The 22,409-nt window shown below is 37.1% G+C and overlaps 1 protein-coding gene across 1 annotated transcript in view; it reads right to left on the bottom strand.

Moving 5' to 3' along the window:
- PCSK5 (proprotein convertase subtilisin/kexin type 5) overlaps window positions 1-22,409 on the bottom strand; it is a gene marked incomplete at its 5' end in the record, with an annotated part of 197,611 nt that overhangs the window by 53,606 nt on the left and 121,596 nt on the right. The window contains 2 exons of the mRNA XM_083817086.1: window positions 4,519-4,619; window positions 16,350-16,562. Of these exons, the coding sequence (XP_083673212.1) occupies window positions 4,519-4,619; window positions 16,350-16,562 (314 nt within the window). The remainder of the gene's footprint in view (window positions 1-4,518; window positions 4,620-16,349; window positions 16,563-22,409) is intronic.

Below are 22,409 nucleotides of genomic sequence, written 5' to 3'. Positions count from 1 at the left end.
GTGGTACATTCGGTTTACTTGGGGATGTATAATGGTTTGTTTTTTTTGGCAGTGCTGAAGCTACATATGTTTTTTTATTATTATTATTTGGCTTTTCCACAGGAACATGGCACAATCCCCACTGGAATCAATGTGTCATATTATCTTCCTGACTGATTCACACAAATCCCAAATTCAGACCTTTCTTCAGTGAGAGTATTTCTGATATCAACAGTAGATGGTACTATGTAACACAAATAGTGTTATATCATAGGATCATAGAATCATAGAATCAAAGAATGGCTTTAGTTGGAAGGGACCTTGAAGGTCATCTAGTTCCAACCCCTCTGCCATGGACAGGGATGCCACCCACTAGATCAGGTTGCCCAGGGCCCCATCCAGCCTGGCCCCATCCAACACTTCCAGGGATGGGGCATCCACAGTTTCTCTTGGCAACCTGTTCCAGTGCCTCACCACCCTCTGAGTGAAGAATTTCCTCCTAACATCTAATTTAAATCTCCCCTCTTTTAGTTTAAGACCATTCCCCCTTGTCCTATCATTATCTACCCAAGTAAAGTGTCCCTCTCCATCCTTTTTATAAGACCCCTTTAAGTATTGAAAGACCTCAGTCCCCAGAGCCTTGTCTTCTCCAGGCTGAACATGCCCAGCTCTCTCAGCCTTTCTTCATAGGAGAGGTGCTCCAGCTCTCTGGTCATCTTTGTAGCCCTTCTCTGGACCCACTCTAACAGGTCCACATCTTTCTTATATTGGGGGCCCCAAACCTGGACACAGCACTCCAGGTGGGACCTCATGAGGGCAGAGTAGAGGGTGACAATCACCTCCATTAACCTGCTGGTCACGCGTCTGTTGAAGCAGCTCAGGATGCAGCTCAGGATGCTCGACTTCTGGCTCACATTGAGCTTTTTGTCCACCAGACTTTTGACCCCCAAGTCCTTCTCTGCAAGGCTGCTCTCAATGAGATCTTCTCCCAGTCTGTGCTTATGTCTGGGACTGCCCCAACAGAGGTGCAGCACTTTGCACTTGGCTTTGTTGACCATCATGCAGTTCACGTGGGCCCACTTCTCCAGCCTGTCCAGGTAATTTTTAGTAATAAGATTGCTACCACTGTTGACTAAATCCATTATGCTTTACACCCCTAACAGCTCATTTACAACTAGCAAAATTCAGCATTACATACTGACTAGGAATTGCAAAATAAAAGCAAGCATTTATTCATTGAGCCTGAACAGGATACTAGATACACTGGAAATTGAACAGATAAAAGAAATGCCATAAGAAAACTGTAGAACAGCATAAGAAAACCATAGAACACAAGGATTAAGAGAGAATTTTCTTTGTGTGACAGTTACTGCATATCTGAGTTTCTGCATTATGACCTTGAGGATTCCAAGGAAACACTCTCAAACTCAGTTATACTTTTTTGGTTCCTGAATGAAAACATGCCACTTGATACTTAAATACTGGACCAACAATGCAATTCATAAATAAGCAGGCCACCGTCCCAAAACCGTTTGCTGCCAGGATCTCAGGAGCAGATTTCAGTTGGAAAAGCCAACTACGTGGATTGTTCAGATCGGTAAGCAGGTAAGAAGTCCTCCATCAGCTAGTTGCCAATACTTCCATATGGGGCTTATCAAAGAAAGCAAGTGGCAGGTTGGAGCAGAAATCTGCCTTGCTCATTTTCCATTGGTTTAATATACCTTTGCGTGTGAGCTGAAGCAACTTCTTGGCTGATCTAACTCATATCAAGGCCAGACTAGTGCTCTAGTTGACTCCTGACGTCTCTCAGGAACAAAACTTGGCTTCTGGGAAAAAAACGACCTCGTAGGCTTAAAAACTTCCACCATATAGTTTGTGGTGTTTTCCAGCACAAAATGGAATAAAACTATACATTATGACAGACATATTCAAGAAGTGTTCAGAACTAAGTGCTCAATTTTTGAACAGCTTGCTGTATGAAGAGTATAATTAACCTTGCAAAACCCCTTTTCAAGTAATCTTTTTAAAAAAAATCTCATATAAACACTTGTGTTTTTAACACAGGCTCTAACATGGAATTTGAGGAAGAAACTATGTAAATGAAAACTCTATCTATATGCAGACGAGTCCCAGTAAGCCCTTATGCTAAGCTATAAAATCATGTGCCCTTTACATGCTACGTATTTAAAAAATATTGGAGAAAATGCTTAAAATGGACTTGGAAATTCTTTTTGCATATTTTCCTTTATTTTTTTCCACCAGTTCCTAGCATTTATTTAGAATCACCTAACTCTGCAGATATCACAGGAGAGAAATACAACCCTAATCTTAAGATCATATAAATAGATAAAAATTAGCATTCAGAAACTGCTTAAAATTCTCTGTGTAGATTTCATAGAAACAAATCCCAGACTTTAAAACTGAATATATTATGACATGATCTTCCTGCAGTAATAAAGGCCTTATTTCACAATCTATAGCTTCACAAAACCAAATGTTCCCCCAGTCCTAGACATGAATTCAGTTTATTTTATGGGAGAAAATATAATGAAAACTGGAAATAAACCTCACCCCTGCCCCTGGCCCCCACTTCTCCCTGCCCCCCCCTCCCCCCCCCGCCTTTTTTTGGGCACTTCTTAATGGTGGTTGTGTTTAAAAAATTGGTTGTTAAGTACTCATGTGAGAGAAAGTTAGTGAAGTTTCAACAAATTTAGAAACTAGATTTATACATTTATCCTATTGTTAATATATACCCCTTGCATTTAGTCAAATACACAGGCTAAGTTTTGGAAATAAGAATCTGAAAGAAGACAAAATCAATACATTTTCACCCTGATTCTCATTAGCACCATGCAGCAGAGTACTACAAATACAAAAAGTGATCAGGATTTTCATTCGCTGGCACATTTTGTCTTCAACACCACATATGAAACCGTTATACACTCTTTCCTTTGTTCCTAATGTACCTGTTATCATAGCAATTATTAACTCAGGAAAAAAAAGATACTGGTCCATAGGGGGTAACATGGATTTCCCTTTGATATCATCACCAAAGTATGCATTCTATAGAAAAAAGGTAGTGCAAAGTGCAAGCTTCTCAGTGTGTGTTAGGACACCACAACAAAAAATAGCTCAATTATAGGTATTATATACTATAATTCCTTGAGACTTTCAATTACAACAAGTGGTTAGAAAATGCATAAAAATATCATGTAAAATACAAATTGAGAATTACAAAGAACGTTGTTAAGAAGTAATTATAAAAACTTTCAGCAGAATGGAGTTTTCGTGCATGCAATTTTAACTGCATGTGCAAATTGTTTAGAAAAAAATAAGGATTTTAAAACTGAGAATAGGAAGAGATTGAAAATATATTTTTTTTCTGAATGAATAACATAATGTTGACTTTTCAAAATAGCTTTGTTTCTAACGATTGAATTAAGAAAATCTAATTATAATGATACAAGTGCTACACTAAAGATTATATCAGGTTTTCAATTACAAACTCTTATTTTCATGACAATAACTCAACAGTGCAAAAGTATTCCGTGCTGAGTATTGGCCCATAGTTTCTTCAAAAAAGCAACATTAAAAATGGAAACATAATCCTGCTGCTACGAATTACACACAATTTGAAATGACCCTTGTACTCACATTTTTTACTGCCTTGAAAGGAACTGATTGCCCCCAAAGGAAACTGTTTTTCCTTAGAATTTAATAGAATCAATCTCGTGGCACTTAGAACCATTTGATTTCAAGCAAGATTTGGGGTGGAGCATTACACCTTAGACCTGGAAATATTATCCAAGGGAGTCACAGTAACACAAAAGGTTTTGAAACGTAGTTCTACCTGATAAATCTCCAGTCTCTCGGCTTTTCCATTAAGCACATTAAAGATACATATTAAACACAAAGAACAAAATCCTGCAGTTCAGAAAAGGCTTATAGAATGGAAAGTTTTCTGAGCTCAAGGTAGAAGGACTGTGGAACTACACTATCCACGATTTTTACATCTCTGGAACTTAGTACATCAGAAAAGACAGACTTTTTTTTTTTTTTTTGATTCGGCACACAGAGGTTAAGAATTTTTATTTTCCATACAATATTAATTTATGTACCTTGTAGCTTAGTGCAGTCCTGATACTTTCCTTGCTGTTTAAGAATGGACACTGCTAAAAGGAACCTGATGAACGCAGAAGGTGAGCTACAGGGGCCTGCAGAGTACAATGGACCTGGACAGCTGAGTGAGGGTACTGTAAGGCATTGTGAGGATACCAAAGGTCATTCAGTGGAAACTACCTGCATTCAACGCCATTTCAACACCCTTTGTAGTCTGCTATTGTTTCCATGGTGTTAGCTTTCTGGCATATGAAATGAGCATGCTGATCATTCCTGCAGTTGGAAAGGTACTGCGAATTACTACAACAGAGTTTCTAAAGCACTTTGAGATCCCTAGGTAAAGGTGCTGAGAAAGATCAATCTGTATGTCTTTTTTTTATTATTATTATTTTTCTTTTCAGAGTATAACTCAGATCTTACTTTGCTTCCAGTGCCAGTGCAATGATGCCTGCAGCCATAGGTGCAGAGGCTGAGGTTCCAGTATGGCTGTCTGTGCAACGCTGCCTCAGGTCTGTGGTGATCTGGAAGAAATTGAATGTGTGAAATTTAGAACATAGCTTCAGAAATCAGAACAGATTTAATTTGTGCAAATGAGTTGTATGTACGTGGAAGGTATTTCCTTCTTTCATTGCAAGGAAAGAAAAATGTTTTCTGAATACATGACCTTAGATGTCTACATTCTAATCTGAGCTTGAAGTCCTTTGTGAACTTGGAGAACTGTTACTGTATTGCACTGAAAATGTGAGTATCTTTTTTTTTTTTCTTTTCACAGCATGATCAACAAAAAGACATGCAAATTAGAAAAATGCCGAGGGTTTTATAACAGCACAGTTAGAACTCTGCCCTTCTTTGCACTTATAGAGCACTTCCCATCCAAGAATCTCAAAGTGCTTTACAAACAGGACTGAACCAAAGCTCACAGTCCTCCTATCACAGTGTGGTTATGCCCATTCTAGAGACTACAAAACTGAGGTACGGAGGTGTTATCTGGGTTGCTTGAAGTCACATTGGAAGTATGTGATAGAACAGTATACCGTTCTGCTCATGTAAAGTATAATGTTTAACCCATGGTCTGTTTTTTCATGATTTATGCAATAATTCACATGAAATTAAGCAACAATTCATCTGAAAGTCCTGATGCAATCACAAATTAGGCCCAGAGACCATCAGCAAATTAATAACTTGTGGCTTTAAATTGTTATATATTGCTCAATTATGTGCTGCTACATACTTTAGTATGTAATCTAAGTGGATGTATTAAGCTATAATGTGTAATACCAACCAAAGAGACAGAGTTGCCTACTTAGCATTGGGATGTTCCCATCTTGTAATATATTTTAGACAAGTATTTTCTGTAAGATAATAAATCACACATAAAAATGTGTTTATTCTAAAACTACTTCTTTCAAACAATATTATTCTAAAGTGATTCTGATCTACACTCTTCTTTCTGAAGAAATAGTTCCTAGGAAAAGTCAGTAGAAATAAGAAATCACTACTACCTAACAGAAGATCAAGCAGAATCCACATGGAATTAAAACTGTTTGCTAGTGGACAGCAGTCCACAGCACAGAAACTTCCATGAAGGCAGCAAAGCCAATGACCTCTGAGGTCAAAACTTATTCTCAGCAATTCAGTTGATCCTTGAGGTTCAGTCACAAATAAAGTATCTGCCTGAGGGGCAAAGAAGAAGTTGCTCAAACAGTTTCTTACCCAAATATGCAGAAATCTTGTGTCTCCATTTCATTTAATTCCCTATCATCATACTTCATTTGTAACATGGATGTGCACAAAGACATGTGAAGTAGAGGATCAGAGGATCAAAATACCACAAAGAAGTAAATGGCATGTAAAAATGCCTGTCTAGTTTTGACACTGGAAGATATGTCAGGAAAAAAACAGCTATGTTCCATCTGGGCACAATAAAGCAATTACATGTAGAAGGTATATGTTTCACATATTTGCATTAGAAATAATCAGTGGTATATATATTACACAATACATATAAGGCTGCTGAAAGTTTTCATGATGTGTAAACATACACAAGCTAACACAAAGCTTACAGTAGAAAAGAAGCTAGCAGAACCTAGGGATCATTGCTAAAAGCAAGTAGTGAGCAAGTGAAACAAAATGGAAGGTTCTAGAAATGGAAAAAGAAGGATTAAATAATTTATAATGTCATATCCTTAAATCAGTGAACTTACCAAAGGCCAGATTCAAGAATAATGAATTCTAGAAAGAACCTCTTTTGCCCTATTAATATCTTTCATAAATGCACACCCATTCTTTTTAAATAATTTCTTTTATTATCAGCTAAAAGCTGAAGCCCATAAATAGAATGTTCTTATCATTTCTTTATCTCTTGCCTTCTTTCCTATTGACTGTGCATTAACTTAAAAAATGAAAATTAATTGCACTCAAAAACCTGTATGCATGCAAATTCCATAAATGCCCAGACAATATTAAGAGACAAAATTGCAGCAGGAACAGGCCTAACACCATATTGCCTACACGTGCAAATACAAGCTGTGATTTTGCAGCTGAGATGAGACAAAGACCACGAGGACCAACAACTACAGGGTGACATACAAGCTTCAGGTATCCTTTTTGGAAAAACAGCTCTCAATGCAGTGTCTGGTAGTGAAAGGGTGGCCAGGAAGCAGGGCAGGAAAAAAAAGTGACTAACACATGCTTGTCTCTTCTGCATGCTTTTTTGCAGAGGCCTTGTACCTTTTTCCATGCCACAAGTCATGGAGCAGGCATATTCCTCAGAGGACTGAAGGATAACAATGCCTAAAGGAGGTCATGTAGGGAGAAGTGCCATCACAGCTGCTTTACCTTATGAGAGAGCCTCTCAATACATTGATAACCATATTGCACTGTGCTATCTTCGTTTCTGATCCTCTGAAATAACAAGTTTCCAGAGCTTTTTATTGTCCTGTAGCTACAGATATCAAGCACAATAAAACCATGACACCTCTTTATTTAGCAATGTTGTCTCTCATGTTCTAAGCGGATGTTGTGGCAGCAGTTTGAATTACAGCCCTTATCTCTCTCTTTCACTGAGCAAATATTTCAGCAGAAAATCTGTAAAGAAAGCTTCCTAAGTGGAAATCCCATTTGAGCTATTTCAAAGTGAAGTTACTGCCAGGAGCTGAGATGTTTTGGTTTATATTCACTCCAAAATCTAAAGCATGTTTTTCAGCACTATGGGTTCACTGTCAGAGAAGTATTGTGTCCACCATGAGATAAATAAGAGTACAGAACCACCAACAGGTGAGCAATTTTCAAGAAGAAAAACGGTGCTCCAAATTCCTGAACCACATGAGGGCAACATCATTAATCACAATAGAAGGATATGGTATTTGACATCACCAAGTAGCTGTCATTAATGTATATTAGCTGTCATTCTCTTCAATAGGGTGGGGAGGAGAAGAAATTTTTCATTTCTATCATTGAGTACAGCATATTTGTATGCTTCAATTATCTTTGTAACAACTGCTGATCTACGAAAACGCTGATGGGACTACCCAAGATAAGTCCACATAGTATTTCTAAGGTCTTGATGTATAGACACTTCTAACTCTTCTAAATCAACTAGATTTCATGGAAGAAAATGACAATGAATCTAGTAATGGCCTAGGTTAACCAACATGAAATTAGCAACCTAGGATAAACCCTAGTGAAAGGCAGACAAAAATTCAAGTCACTACAATGTACCATATTACCTGCCATACATATAAATCCAATTTACATTTCAGTAAAGGCACAGATTTGTTAAAGAAAAAAACTCTAGACACATGGTAATAGTTTTATATATAAGCAACTTGCCCTGAAGAGTCAAGGAGATGTCATTTCTGTGCAGTCATTTAAGACTGCATCATCAGTCTTCCCATAGTTTCACCAACTGGGAGGTTAATGCCTCCGGTCAGAAATGGGATTTTCCTCAGCAGAGAAAGTGCTCACTCTTCCCAAGTCTCTTTATTTCTTGACGTTTTATGTTTCATGACAAGAGTTGTCTGAAATGATCGAACCGTTTTTTTACTTTCTGCTACAATTCCTTTAGATATGTTTGTTTCTATGAACGTCTGTCCCCAGGATTGACAAAGGTTTAACAACATTTTCCTGTTCCTTCTCACATCCTTTGTGTATCTGTATCTACCTGAAACAAAAGGTATCTTGTTGTATTTTGATACTTTGAATGAGAGTTTGTGAACAAGAGAAGGTTTTTTTTTTGGTTTGCGTTTTAAGAATCGACAGGAGTTTTTTGTTTGTTTTTATTTCAAGTTTTAATGCAAAAGATGGTCATCAAGACAGAATCATATCACAGAATGTCTCAGGTTGGAAGGGATCTTAAAGATCATCTAAAGATCGTCTAACCCAGCCATAGACAGGGGTGCCACCCACTAGATCAGGTTGCCCAGTGCTCCACCCAGCCTGGCCTTGAACACCTCCAGGAATGGGGCATCCACAGCTTCTCTGGGCAACTGTTCCAGTGCCTTACTACCCTTACAGTGAGGGTCCTAATGTCTAATCTAAATCTATCGTCTTTTAGTTTAAGACCATTCCCCCATGACCATTCCCAGAAGCATGCCTTCAAAGAGAAAGAAAATCAGGCGAAAAAATGGCATTTTTTAGGAAACAGAAGTAGAAAATAGTAAGTAGAGGTATTTTTTACAGGGTAAGTAATTTTAAATAATTTTTACAAGGTAAATTTTTACAAAGCAAGTCATGTAACAGGTTTGTAAATTATATCTATGAGGGACTTTCATATGCAAATTTATCTGTGCTTTAAGAAGTTATTTGAAAAAAGAATTCACATGAAATATGGTTAATTTGCACAACCTGTTATATAAATTAAAGGCCCATCTAAGTAACCATAGTTATATGTGGTGCTTAACCTATCCTAGCTGCATGGTCCAGAGCTGGGAAGCTCTGTTTAACATTCCAGTGTTATCCTTTAGCATTCAAAGTATCAGAGAATAGGAAAAATACCTTTACAACTGTATATCATTAGCCAACAGTTCTGTGTTCACTCTTTTATGAGAGAGAACCTATGAAGAAGTACATTTTCACGGTATTTACCTAGTGTTAATTTGACTTTGTCCCAGAGTATGAATTTCTATACCTTTGTGTATGCCCGTATTTTGCAGTTGCTCCTGAAAACACCTAAAAGTAATTCTAGCTCTTTTCTCTAAGAATCTTTGTAGAAGACATATACCTAGCTTTATCTGTATTCCTTAGGAATGCATCCAAAGGTTGGAAACTTGGTCCTTAATGGGCTAACATTTACTGCAATACCAAATTTGGTGCAGCATAAAGTCAAGTACATTTTGAGTACCTTCCCTGAGCAACAAGGAACTCATTCAAGATGTAACATCAGTGTGTGTTTAACTGTGACTATTAGCTCAAATTATTTCAGACCAGAATTTGCTGCCATTTACTTTAGTTCAAAAGTCAGTAAAAAAAGCTCCACCTGGGATACAGATTTGTGTAGATAAAATTAAATTCTTGTTTACTAAGCCATGACTGTACAAGATTGAAAAAAATATAGGAAACCTCCTAAAATTATGTTACATCCCGTATTTGTTGCAAGCAATTATAAAAACGTATAGTAACGAAAAGAAGAAAAAAAAAAGTTTTGGGTAGTTGTAAAAGTATGGGTGCTTCCATTAATCTATATTGGAACTGAAGATTTTTATAAGAAATTTTATGTATCTCCTTCTAGATCAGAAAATGAGTTATTAATATTTGGTTATAGTTTACTTATCTACCTTATAATACATTCTTAAGCTATTAAACTGCAGGATAAATGGAAAAAATATGAAGGAACAGGGTAATCTGATGCTATAAAGTTGTAGCCATGCATTGTCCCTTAACTGGGAATTCATATCTCTGTTCTACAACCATGCAGTACCTTACAATATCTGAATTTGTTCTGAGTTACATCACAATAAATAAAAAATGAGTTATTTTAATATTGATAGTAAATCCCATGTCTGGTGACTTCTTCCTGATCTACTGCAGTTGTATATACTTTTTTCCTATTTTGGATATAGTAGTCTCACTCTCACAAACCAGCCAAACATGTATTGATCGAATTTGTTCTTCTTTTTGTGTAATGGTAAGAAGATGAGCTCTTAATGGCTGATTTGTATATTGCATATAAGTATATATGCATAAGAAAATTTGGAGAATTGATATTTAGCAGTTATATTTCTAGTCTTTGATTCTATTTTTCAGTTCTATTCTTCTAGCATTTTGTAGAATCGTGGAATTATAGAGTGGTTTGGGTTGGCAGGGACGTTAAAGATCATCTAATTCCAACCCCCCTGCCATTGGCAGGGACACCTCCCACTAGATCAGGCTGCTCGGGGCCCCATCCAGGCTGGCCTTGAACACCTCCAGGAAAAGGGGCATCCACAGCTTCTCTGAGCAGCTTCTCTGAGCTTCTCTTTTCCAGTGCCTCACCACCCTCAGAGTAAAGAATTTCCTCCATCTATCTGATCTAAACCTACCCTCTTTTACTTTAAAGCCACTACCTTTTGCCCTATCACAACAACCTCTGACAAAGAGTCCCTCCCCACTTTTCCTGTAGGCCTCATTTAGGGACAGGAAAGCCACTATGAAGTCTCCCTGAAGCCTCCTCTTCTCCAGGCTAAACAACCCCGACTTTGTCAGTCTGTACACATAGGAGAGGTGCTCCAGTCCCTTGATCATCTTTGTGGCCTTCATCAGTCTAAACAAAAATGTGCAATGTGATGCACTGAAAAGGATGTGCGATTCAACAGTAAAAATGAACACACGTCTTTTTTATTCTACACTCTTTTAGCATTTTATAACAGTTGAAAAATTTTGTCCTCAAGTTTTTCAGCTCTGTCTTCTGTTTAGTTCATGTTTCACCAAGACATCTTTCCAAGGTACATGGGGTTTAATAGGTCTTTTGTTGTACTGGATTTTAACAAGCTGGAGAAGAGAATGGAGATGCTATATTATCTTTCTCAGAATGATTGTTCAGTCTATGAGCAAGAGAACCATACAGGTGAGAGCAATGTCCATGAGTGCACGTGTTGGAAAAAATTGCTCAGTACTCTTAGTTTGAAGAGCTGACTCCACACTTTGATATCTTTTCCTCCAGGGGTCTGGCATGGCAGAAGTACACAGTTATTATCCTTATGGGGGTAACTGCTTTATACAAACAGAAAGCTATTTACTGCATCTACTCCACACTGTTCTGCTTTGCCACTGAAAGTGTCAGGAGGTGGAACAGACTTGTCTGGCTTTGAATGCCAAGTACCAGCAGCAAAATGCTCTTAGATAGGCTGTGAGTTTCAGAAGCTGGTTGATAATACAGTACAGGGAAAAGTGTCTTGGATGGAATATTTACGGTCTGATATTCAAGCATGTGAGATCAGTGAATATTATGGCACATGCTACTGAAGTAGCTTTGCATAATAGTAGTTGGGATCCAAATTATGTTCTAGTAAACAAAGGATCAACAGATGGGTTAATTCTTACGGCTGCTCAGTATGCTTATGCTTTTATCATTCAGTGTGCCCAGTGATGCAGTTTGTAGGAATAGTCTAAAATTGGCATATGCAACTGGATTGATCCCAGAAGAATGAAGAATCTGATTAGTAAAAGCAATCAGTATCTACAGAACTGATGGAATTCAATTTAAGGTTATTTTTGCTTATCTCTTGATAACTTGTCTTAGATCTCAAACAGAGACTCCAAATTAAGGATATTTTTGAAGAAGCCTATCTTTAAATCTTTTCAATAAAGTTAATGTAAAATCTCTTAGTTATTTCCTTAATTCTGTGATAATATATGTTCATTTTATATAAAATTAATCTCTCATTTGTAAAATATGCCTTTTTTAAAAGCCTTACAATAAAATACAAAACTGCAAGTATAAGCATAGTGTCATAAATTCTAAAACTGAACTGTATTACTTCAGTCAACTAAAAAAATTATCTGTCTTAACTCTTGCTTTTGATTCTAGCATAAATCAAAAGTGAGAGATGTCAGAAACAAGCCATATTCTTTTATTGGAATAGTAATTCTACAAAAGCAGAAAGTCCATGCTAATTGAAAAGAGTGAAAGACAAGTATCAAGAAAACTATGGCTATTCAAAAATCAGAGGAATGCACAAACATTAAATCAGTTAAGCAGAAAACTACAAATGAAGACTGACAAACATAAAGACATTTTGCTAGATTAAAAGAAAAAGAGCAATGATATATTGGTCAACAAAACAAGTATTGACAGATACAAGAAGTAATAAATAAATAAATAGAAGTGAATAAAAGACAAAGTGGGTAGCAATGAATAAAAAATAGAAAGTGCATAGAGGTGGTAAGGAAAGACAAAGGACAAAGAGTGAAGAATGCTGATGAAGAGCATAGAACAAGAACAGAATAAAGATGTTTTTAAATTGATCAGAACCAAAAGAACCCCAAAACTGATATCGTTTAATTGTATAGAAATAATAGGATAGTCAATAGCAGTTTATAGTAAATGACTATTTCACTGAATGTTCTCATTTTGGAAAAAAAAAAGTTTTCAGAGCATACAAGAATGATAAAACATCTTCCTATTTATAGCTATTTTAAATAACAAGTTTAAATCAGAAAATTTGGAAGCACTAAAGATTTTTAAAAGAGCTTGAAAGTGAACATGTTAGACTGTATTGATTTTATCAAGTCTTTGAACTCTGGAGATATTCCAGGATATTGAAGGAAAACCAGCACTGTGTCAATATTTTGAAAGGGTAAGCACTATTGCCCTAATAATTCCATCTTTTTTGCCAAGCTTTTAACTGGTGTAAAACAACTGATACGGGATTTAAACTAACTGTTAATTGATTAAACAGAAGCATATTCAATGGTGAATAACATAGGCTGTTGGAAAAAAGAGCTTGCCAAATTGCCACAGTATTTTTTTTCTGGTCAGCACTTTGGTTGAAAGTAGTATTGTTAGAATTCTGATAGACAAATAATGTGATACTGCACATTTTTTAAAAAAAAAAAAGTTAAATTTAAGAGATGATACATAATACATATATTTTATGTGAAATAATTACAAAGTCTCAAAATTATATATATTGTTATAATGAGATAAATTATATATATGCTTAAAAGCACATATCAGAAATGAGGTTTGTTTCTAATCTGGCCTTCCAAGATTTGGTTAACCTTAATATGGCCTAAAGCTTTTAGGTGAAAACACTAATAACTTTTGACGAATGCTGCATTTGTAGAAACACTGGAGAAAGTGATGATGGGAGCTAGTTGGGTTGAGTATAGCCAATTGAGTACAGCCAATGGCAAAAGGTGCAATAAAGAGACCATAACCACCCTCTCACCTGAACTCCAGGCAGCAACTCTGAAAAAGACCAGAAGCAGCTCTGAAATCAACTTGGTTGTCACACAGCAATGAACACGTAATGTGACAGTAAGGCTAACAGGTCTAAGTGAGGCTTACTGTATAAAGAGAGGTGAAATGAACTGGCCGTCACAGATGCACATTTCCTGGTCCATCTGGCACTCATTCCATTACCAACTGAGTGGTGTGTCCAGTCTGGGCGCTCAAAGCTGAGAGAGGGTTCTTAAGAAAACATGCCTTAAGCAGAATGATGCAAGAAGCTTAAAATCGTTTATCAAAATGGATTACCTAACCATGCTACATGGCTTAAAAGAAAGATGTTAGACTACTAGAGTGGTCTTCATAGAATCATAGAAACACAGAACCATAGAATCAGCATGGTTGGAAAAGACCTCCAAGATCATCTGGTCCAACCATTCCCATGCCTCCCCCCCCCCCCCCCCCCAACCCAAATATCACCCACTAAACTGTGAGTACCACATCCAACCTTTCCTTAAACACCCCCAGGAACAGTGACTCCACCACTTCCTTGGCCAACCTGTTACGATGCCTGACTGCTCTTTCTGAGAAGAAATTCTTTATGCTAACAATAATATCTGTGACACAATGTAATGTCGAGAAATTGAAGCTAGAAAAGCTCAGACAGCAAACAAGATTATTTTTTTTAATAACAATGCATAATTAAAACCACTTACCACTAGACTTGACTGGATTTTTTTTTGTCATTAGAAACTTTGAAGGGAAGATTGCGTGTATTTCTAAAGATTATTGTTGAGTTGACCATAGCTACTGGATTTGAAGGACTCAGGGAAGTCCTATATGTTTGGCTATGCAACAGGTCAGAGTGGAGAATCACAAGGTCTCTGTTGACCTTAGTATAGGTTTCACTTAAACATACATAAGTTAGTGATGGTCTTTTAAAGGACAGTAGAAAGAATTTAATTACAGAATTAATTTCCCAGAGGACTGCTGGGAAACAAAGTAATTTCTGTCCTTTGTTATTATTTGTCAGGGAGAACAAGAAACATGCCAGGAACAAAGATAAGGTTTCTGTGGAGAGAAGTAAGTAAAGAACAGGAAAACTACTGGAATGAAGCGGCACCACTGAACAAGTTTAAAAAAAAATTAGATCATCTGATAATAAGGAAGAATCCAAGAAGGGATGGTCAGCATCCCACAGTCCTGAAAGGCAAGGCAGACACTATTGCAAAAAATAGCTGCAAGAATTTTTAACTCTTCACTGGCACCAAGAGAAGATTCTGCTAAGGACCAAAAGAAGGTAATGTCAGACTGGTGCCTAGGAAGACAACATCTGGGGAAACAAACAAACAAACAAAAACAAACAAACAAAAAACAAAACAAACAATCAAACAAACAAAACCCAAAAAACCACACCTTCAATTATCAGGAAGAAATTAAGATACATGTTATACACTAGAATAAATATGCTGGGAGGAAGACTATTAACAAACCTAATTAATAGCAATAGAAATGTTTAAAAAGCTAGATGGAGTAGTGTAATTGAATATTGAAAAGTACATTGAGAGCACTCAATTCAAAAAAGCAGACAGTATTGACAAATCAGACTTACAGTAACACAAGAGTTTAAAAGGCTGAAAGGAAAGTTATTTTGAATACTGAAAAGTATATCTAATGCACTCAATTTTAAAAAGCAAATATACCATAGTGTAAAAATACTAATGGTATCAATACTTTATCAAACAGAATTAAAACAATTGGTGAGTTTCCAGCCAAGATGAGAACATAATTGAAAATGGATGCACAGCCTGTTTAGGAATGAGATGAGGAGCAATACAGGAAAGAAGAGCACTGAGCTTAATCTTGCTTACAATATACCAGAAACTAGGAACTGGCAGTGATATGAACAATTTGTGTGCAGTTTTGGGTGCCATGATATATGAAGGACATAAAACTATTTGAGAGTGCCCAAAGGAGGGCTACAAAGATGGTGAAAGGTCCAGACGAGAAGACATACGAGCAGCAGCTGAAGTCCCTTGGTTTGCTAAGCCCAGAGCAGAGCAGGCTGAGGGGAGGCCTCATGGCGGCCTGCAGCTCCCTCACGAGGGGAGCGGAGGGGCAGGCGCTGAGCTCTGCTCTCTGGGGACAGCGACAGGACCCGAGGGAACGGCATGGAGCTGGGACAGGCTCCCCAGGGAGGTGGTTCACAGCACTGAGACCACCAGAGTTCAAGAAGTGTTTGGACAATGTTCTCATACATATGGTTTGATTTTTGTTCAGTTCTGTGTTGAGTCCAGGAGTTTGACTTGATAATGTTTTGGGGTTCCTTCTAACTTGGGATACTTTGTGACTCTATGATTCTGATAAATGAGTGCCAATGAATGTAAAAGAGGAATGATACTGGATTCAAACAAATCTGAGAAAATAGAGGCATATAGGAAAACTGCTAATACCGTGTATGTAAAATATGAAAACTATGGTAACTAGATTAAAAACCAAAAAGAGGATATATTCCTAGGCCTGCTGATGTTAGGCAGGATACTGGTAATGAAACAAATTGTTTTGGTGGCAATGGCAACAGGATCTTTAAAAGTATCACTCAGAGCTGGCAGCAACTAGTGAGTGGAAAAATCTACTATGAAACAGATATACCCGCACTGCATCAGGCTGCACAATGCAAGGATACCCACGCTGGCTTCAAATGAGCAGATTTGAAACTGGAAGCAGTGTGGTGTCATCAATCAAGTAAAAAACTGGGGCAAAACCAACTTGTGCTCATACGCTTGTTTCCAAAAGCAACCCATTAATTAGAATAAATCATCTGTCTCTCCCCATCCCCACAAAGTCACTAGGCAGACCACAAACCCAAAACCAAAAGACATACTATTTTCCTGTCGTAGGATTCTCCACTGCTGTATGTTGTAGCTAGTGTGGATGCACATTCTTCTAGGTACCATGGCTTCTTCCCACTTTCAGCTGTGCTGCTTATGGAGATAGTGTAGATGCTATTGGTGTAGCCATCACAGGAGCAGTGGTCTCGACTCCTTCCACCATTTCCAGATGCCCAGACAAAAACTGAACCTAATCCTCTTCGTCCCTGTTTGGAAAGAGCACAAAAGATTTGATTCATAACTCTTTTTTCCTCTTACCACCCGCATAATAAACAGGTATTTGTCCCTAAGAGACATCTGATGAGAGAAAAACAATAAAACAAGCTATCTCACTGAGAAGAATCTGAAATAAAAGCAGGATTTAGCAGAGTTCAGAATGAGACATCCCCCCCCCCCAAAAAAAAATAAATCAGAAAATGAGTGTGATGAACACAACTTTAGAAATGACTTTTATACAGTGTCTGCTACTCAGCATCTGTACTGTCCAGCCTTACTAAGAAAGAGGTGCTGAATACAGACCAGGCATTAAAATATCATGCTGAGTTGTAACAGGAGAAGAAGTATTATACTTGAAAATAAAATCTTTTGTAATGCATGGTACCTTTTGTTTATTAGGGCTCTGTCAGCTGTTTCTTCTTGAATTGCCTGGTGACACTAAATATAGTTTGGGTAGCATTATATACTGTGAATCATGGTGTCATGGTTTCACAGAAGATGAAATTATGTAAGTTTCACTATAAATCACAGAAACACAGAACATCTGAGGTGGGAAGGGACCTCGGGTCATCTAGTCCAACCCATCTAGTTCACTATAAATACTAAGTACACAACACAATATATGAACAAAAATGGACAAAATGAAGATACTTATAAATCTATATGATTAAGCACTAATGCATGAGTTCAGCAAGACATTTTAAACATATGAATAGCTGGACAAATTGCTTAGGCATATTTGTAATTTGAAATGAGAACTTAGAATTAAGTAACCTTTTGACATTTTCTTAATATGCCAAAGGTACGTAGTGTTTAAATAAATAAAAGCATATTTTTTTGTGGTGCTAGTACTCTTGCATTGATGTGAAAAGTGAAAAAAGTCAGTAATCTCTGTTGCTGATACTTGGGAACTGAGAATTACTGATATACGGTCATGGGAATAGGGCTGTTCCTGATTTATATTTCACTTTTCATAGAATCATGGAATCATAGAATTATAGAATCATAGAATGGCTTAGGTTGGAAGGGACCTTAAAGATCATCTTGTTCCAATCCCTCTGCCAAGAAGGCCACCCTCTAGAACAGGTTGCCACCCTTGTCCTACTCGGTCTTGAACACCTCCAGGGATGGGTCATCCACTAGTTCTCTAGGCAAATTCATGCTGGTGAATTAAATTCAAATTCATGCATCTTTCTGATCTGCATTAATTAACAGCAGATAATATATACTGTTCATATAGGAATGTTTACCAAAGGTTTAAACTTGTCTTTGATTAAGCTAAATTGTATCACCTTTTCTTATATGACATTCTCTCAAAGCAATGGAACATCCCTCTAAGTTACAGTTAAACTAACAGTGTCATTTATACCTCATTAGTCTGCAAGTCATCACGTAATGTCTACCTGGGTTCTGTAAGAGGTAGCTCCCTCTCCCGCTCTGCCCATGTGTGATAAATTAGTGTTATATGGTGTACAACATTACTTTTTTGTGCATGAATTAATTGCTTGGCCATGTGGGGAGTGTTCGTTTTTCTAAACAGAGTGCAGTTGTGTACCACAAATAACATAAAGACAGCTGTTGGACATCTACTAGGTCAACCTTAAACAATTAGCAATTCAAAGATTCATTTAATCCAGATGTACAGAGAGGTTTCATTTTGGCATTTTATGCTGAGAATCTAAATCAATGTAAGAAAAAATCTCTCACAGTTCACAATCCAAGCTTGAGTTCTCAAACGTTGATGAATTTCATTTTGTGAGTTTAATAAAGGCATAGTACCTGAAGAGACCCTTTTCTCCAGCAATATGAGTTAAATATAAAATTCTCCTCACTAATGTTTACCTAAGGTCATGTCTCTGACATGCAACTTCTCATTAAAAAAGAAAACATCTCAAGTGAAGAAAAAAATTCCAGTGTGCCAAGTTAAATGTATTACGAAATCCACATTCTCCAGACAAGATTAGTCTAACCAGCTGAGAAGTACAACTATTTCAACTTCTTTCTCTTCCTTTGGTTGATCTTAGCCACTATGCAGATAAAAAAGATGCAAAATAGAAACATTTATTTTTGTTTTAAAGACAAATTTTCTGAAGTGTTCTATCCCTGTCCTACAGCTCTCCTTCAGCACATTATGAACTCTTGTCAAGTCAAAACCCCTTTTGGTTTTATTTTGGGGTTCTTGCTCTGCTCTTCTCAGCCATCAGTGTCTGACTCAGAGCTGCCCAAAGTCAGTGGGATGTGTTTTGCAACTTCACGGGACTGGAACAGGTTTGCAAACCATTTCTCTTTCATTCTACTTTATGGTCATCCCTCTTTGCGTATCTTTACTTCATACTCCATTGAAAACATTTGATGAGATGGATGTGAGAAAGGATAAACGGAAATATTATTTCATGCATATTCATTGATTTATTATCCCAGCACGTCTGGAAGCCAGAAATTAGGACCCTCTGCATGTCTGAAGGGAATGGGATGGAGGTTTATGCTAAAGATATGATGCTTCTCTACTTTTTACTCTGTTCCTGCTTGATTTTTACTGTTTTTGTTTCAGTTTGATCCCATCATCTCTTGCTATTATATAATGCTTTCCAGACATACATTATTATTTGCTTTCTTCTTCTGTCTCCTAAATGGTCATTTTTGGCTTGTCTGTCAATCCTGACATCTGCTTCAGGGTAATTTACAGATTTCTGTGTAGTGTTACATTGCTCTTACAAAACAAATTATCTCTCCTACACACATACACGTCAACAATATTATACATGGATAGGTAGGTAGAAATGACACTGCAAAGCATATCACACAGATGAACTTCTATCGCCACAACTAGACAAAATACTTCATCAAAACCTTTTGATGAATTTTCAAAAGTGTTCCTGAAGAATTTTAGATTCAGCTTTTTTGTATGTGTTTCCTGAAAACAAAGTATTATGTACAGCAAAGTATTAGTATTTTTGGCTAAATTGATACCCAATTAGAAATTCAGAGTAAACCACCAACACAACCTAAAAAGAAAAAATGAGAGTTCAGGATAGTGTAACCAAAGATCCAAGGAGGAGAAAAATGGAAACTAAATACTTTACTGTTTTGTCTAAAAGTCTATCTCCCACATTTTTATATATAAAAAAAAAAATCTGAAAAATGTATGCATAGAAAATTAAAAAAAAAAAAAACAACTATCATTAACAGTCCACTTTTTTTTTTTTTTTTCCCATCATCAGTTATTTCTGGCTGAAAAGTCTGCAAGCAGCAGTATAACATGATTTGTCCCACTCACACAATGAAAACCATTTCACAGCAGGATAGGACTGTACTTTGTGTAAGTTTTGTAGACACAAGCCTTGAATTATTAGTTTCTCTGCACAGAGAATGTGTCTATACTTCTTTAGATGCATACTTATGCTGCTGTTCTAATCATGAAAAATGAGCTGCAGAAAAAGATATGTTAATACATTTTTGGGCATAAAATTTAGTCCTACTGAAAACATGCCCACGTATACTAAAAACTCTGCAATGCAGTATTTAAAAATAATAAAAACCCATTTACATTTTAATAGTAATCATTGGGCTTTAAAAATAACAGCCATTTGCACCCAGGTTTACCTTTACATGCTCATTTTTTTGTAAACAACTGATCAAATATTTCTTAAAAAACTAATGCCTCCTGCAAATATATTAAGTATCAATATCTCTGTCATTGCACCGCAAAATAAGAACCAGGTGCACTGATTAATGGTAAAGGATATTTTCTAATACATACAAAGAAAGAACTCCCATTCCCTAAAACACTGCAATATAGCATGTTTAACAACTCGGCATTTCTCAGAAAACAGCATTACCTTCAGTCTAGAAAACGTGCTAAAAATCTCATTCTTAAAAGCTATTTGGCAAAGAAAATGGTAACCTTAAAAACAAACAAACAAACAAACACACAAACAAACAAAACAAACCTGTACTTTATGTGTGCATTAAAAAATTGACCTGAACAAAATAATATGTCAAGCAAATAAGTTCTGGTTTACATTTACTGACTATTGTCAAACTACTATTTGGTTTCCTCCTCCCTGTTTCCAAACACCCTATTTTATTTCAATAGACCCAGTCATGCTCAGGAAATTATAAACTTGCTAGCAACTATACTAAACAAGTAATTAGAGCAACAACATCAGCTGTCCTACTGTATGCGAATGCCTTTCCCAATTGGTCTCCTTTCAATACATGAAGTTAAATAACATTTGGACTGTGTTACAAAGCTAAGATAAACACACATGCAAGGCACTCTGTAGCTTTTACTGTTTGTCTAAATCTATCATATGTCATCTGCCAGATGCCCAAGGGTGTCAAGATGAAAAGTCAAGCCTTGAGCTGCCAAAGAAGTCATGTGTCATTTATTACTGAAAAGCAAAGGTGCATTTACAAACCATATGGGTACAACTTGGACAACACTAAAAGAGTTACTGAATTACAGCAGAGGCATGGACCAAGGTGGAATGGGTGCACAGCAAAGTGCACTCAATGCTTGTCCCATGATTTTAAAAATGCACTGCCTCACCCTGTAGGCACATTGTTCTGTCTGCTCTGCAATTTGCAGTGTTACCAGCTTACTCCTTCTCACAAACTCTGCAAGGTGTCCATAATTGTATTTTTGAATCTCAGTGAACCAGACCATTATTCTTTTATCTGCTTCCTTAAATGGCATAAAATGTCACATAGTTAAAGGAAAATCACATGGTCCATTTTGAAATGAAAAAAGGTTTTTCACTGACAGCTAAGATTTGCTACTGACCTGTTGTCTCAGTCCAATTTTCTAGCACATTTCCTGGGCAAAGTTAGTGTTCTCCACACGCAGCTGACCTTGAATGAAATGGACTCAGGTCATTGACAAAAAGGCCCCAAGTCAGAAACTGCACCTGTAAAAGCATGGCACAAGAATCTTGGGGCATTCACTTTTTTCTGCTAATACTTTGTTTTCCTTGGTCAGCAAGTTGCGAGGGGGGTATGTGATATGAATGCTCTCTCTTTTTTTTTTTTTCCAGTTCAACAGCATGGAAGAGTTAGTCTGCCAAGAACCAGAGCCAATATGAACATTTTCATAATGACATCTGCAGAATTTCCTAACACTATTAAAAGAACATTCAACGCTCCAAGTGCGTGCGTTTGTGTATGTGTGTGTGTGTATACCTATAAAACACATCTCACTGGGCGAATGCCTTACTGGTACTGGCAGGTACCATTATAAGGTACAGGTCTTCACACATTAAGCTAAGGACAACTAGCAGACCACATACTTGCAAGTTGCTTCCAGCATGCTTCTATTTAATAAAAACAGTTTCCATCTACCAGCTGTAGTTTGAGCCAGTAGAGCAAGATTTATTCACACTGTTTTACAAAGTTTATACTGGCCATTCATTCTCTGCTTTACAAGTCAAGCTGCCTTAATCCAGCTTCAAATCCTGATGCTTTCCTGCCCGTGATGTAGGACAGGAACTGATTGCCCCAATTGCCCTCCCTGTCTATGTGGTGAGTTTTGATTTCTCCATGGAAGTGATTAACAAGGGCCAGGAAAATAAATCTGAAGGAGCAGGAAATGCAGAAGACAGAACCACTGACCTGGAGTAAGTAGAGGTACAGCGGCTGCAGCCAGGGAGAGGTAAATTGGCAGCAGTATACTAGAAAGCCCACACACATGAGCACAAAACAAGTCATGCAAATAAAAAACAAAGAGAAAAGGAGGGACACCCTATCCACACCTGGAGTGTAAACATTTAACTTCCTCTGTTCTACCTAATAATGTTACTTAATGCTTCCAATAACAAAAACTAATGCTGGGAAGTGAG

The sequence above is a fragment of the Anser anser genome (genome assembly GCF_964211835.1).
Source record: "Anser anser genome assembly, chromosome: Z".
In the NCBI taxonomy this organism is placed as follows: domain Eukaryota; kingdom Metazoa; phylum Chordata; class Aves; order Anseriformes; family Anatidae; genus Anser; species Anser anser.
Note: the sequence above shows the minus strand (reverse complement) of the source record. Positions and strands in the feature narration are given on the sequence as shown.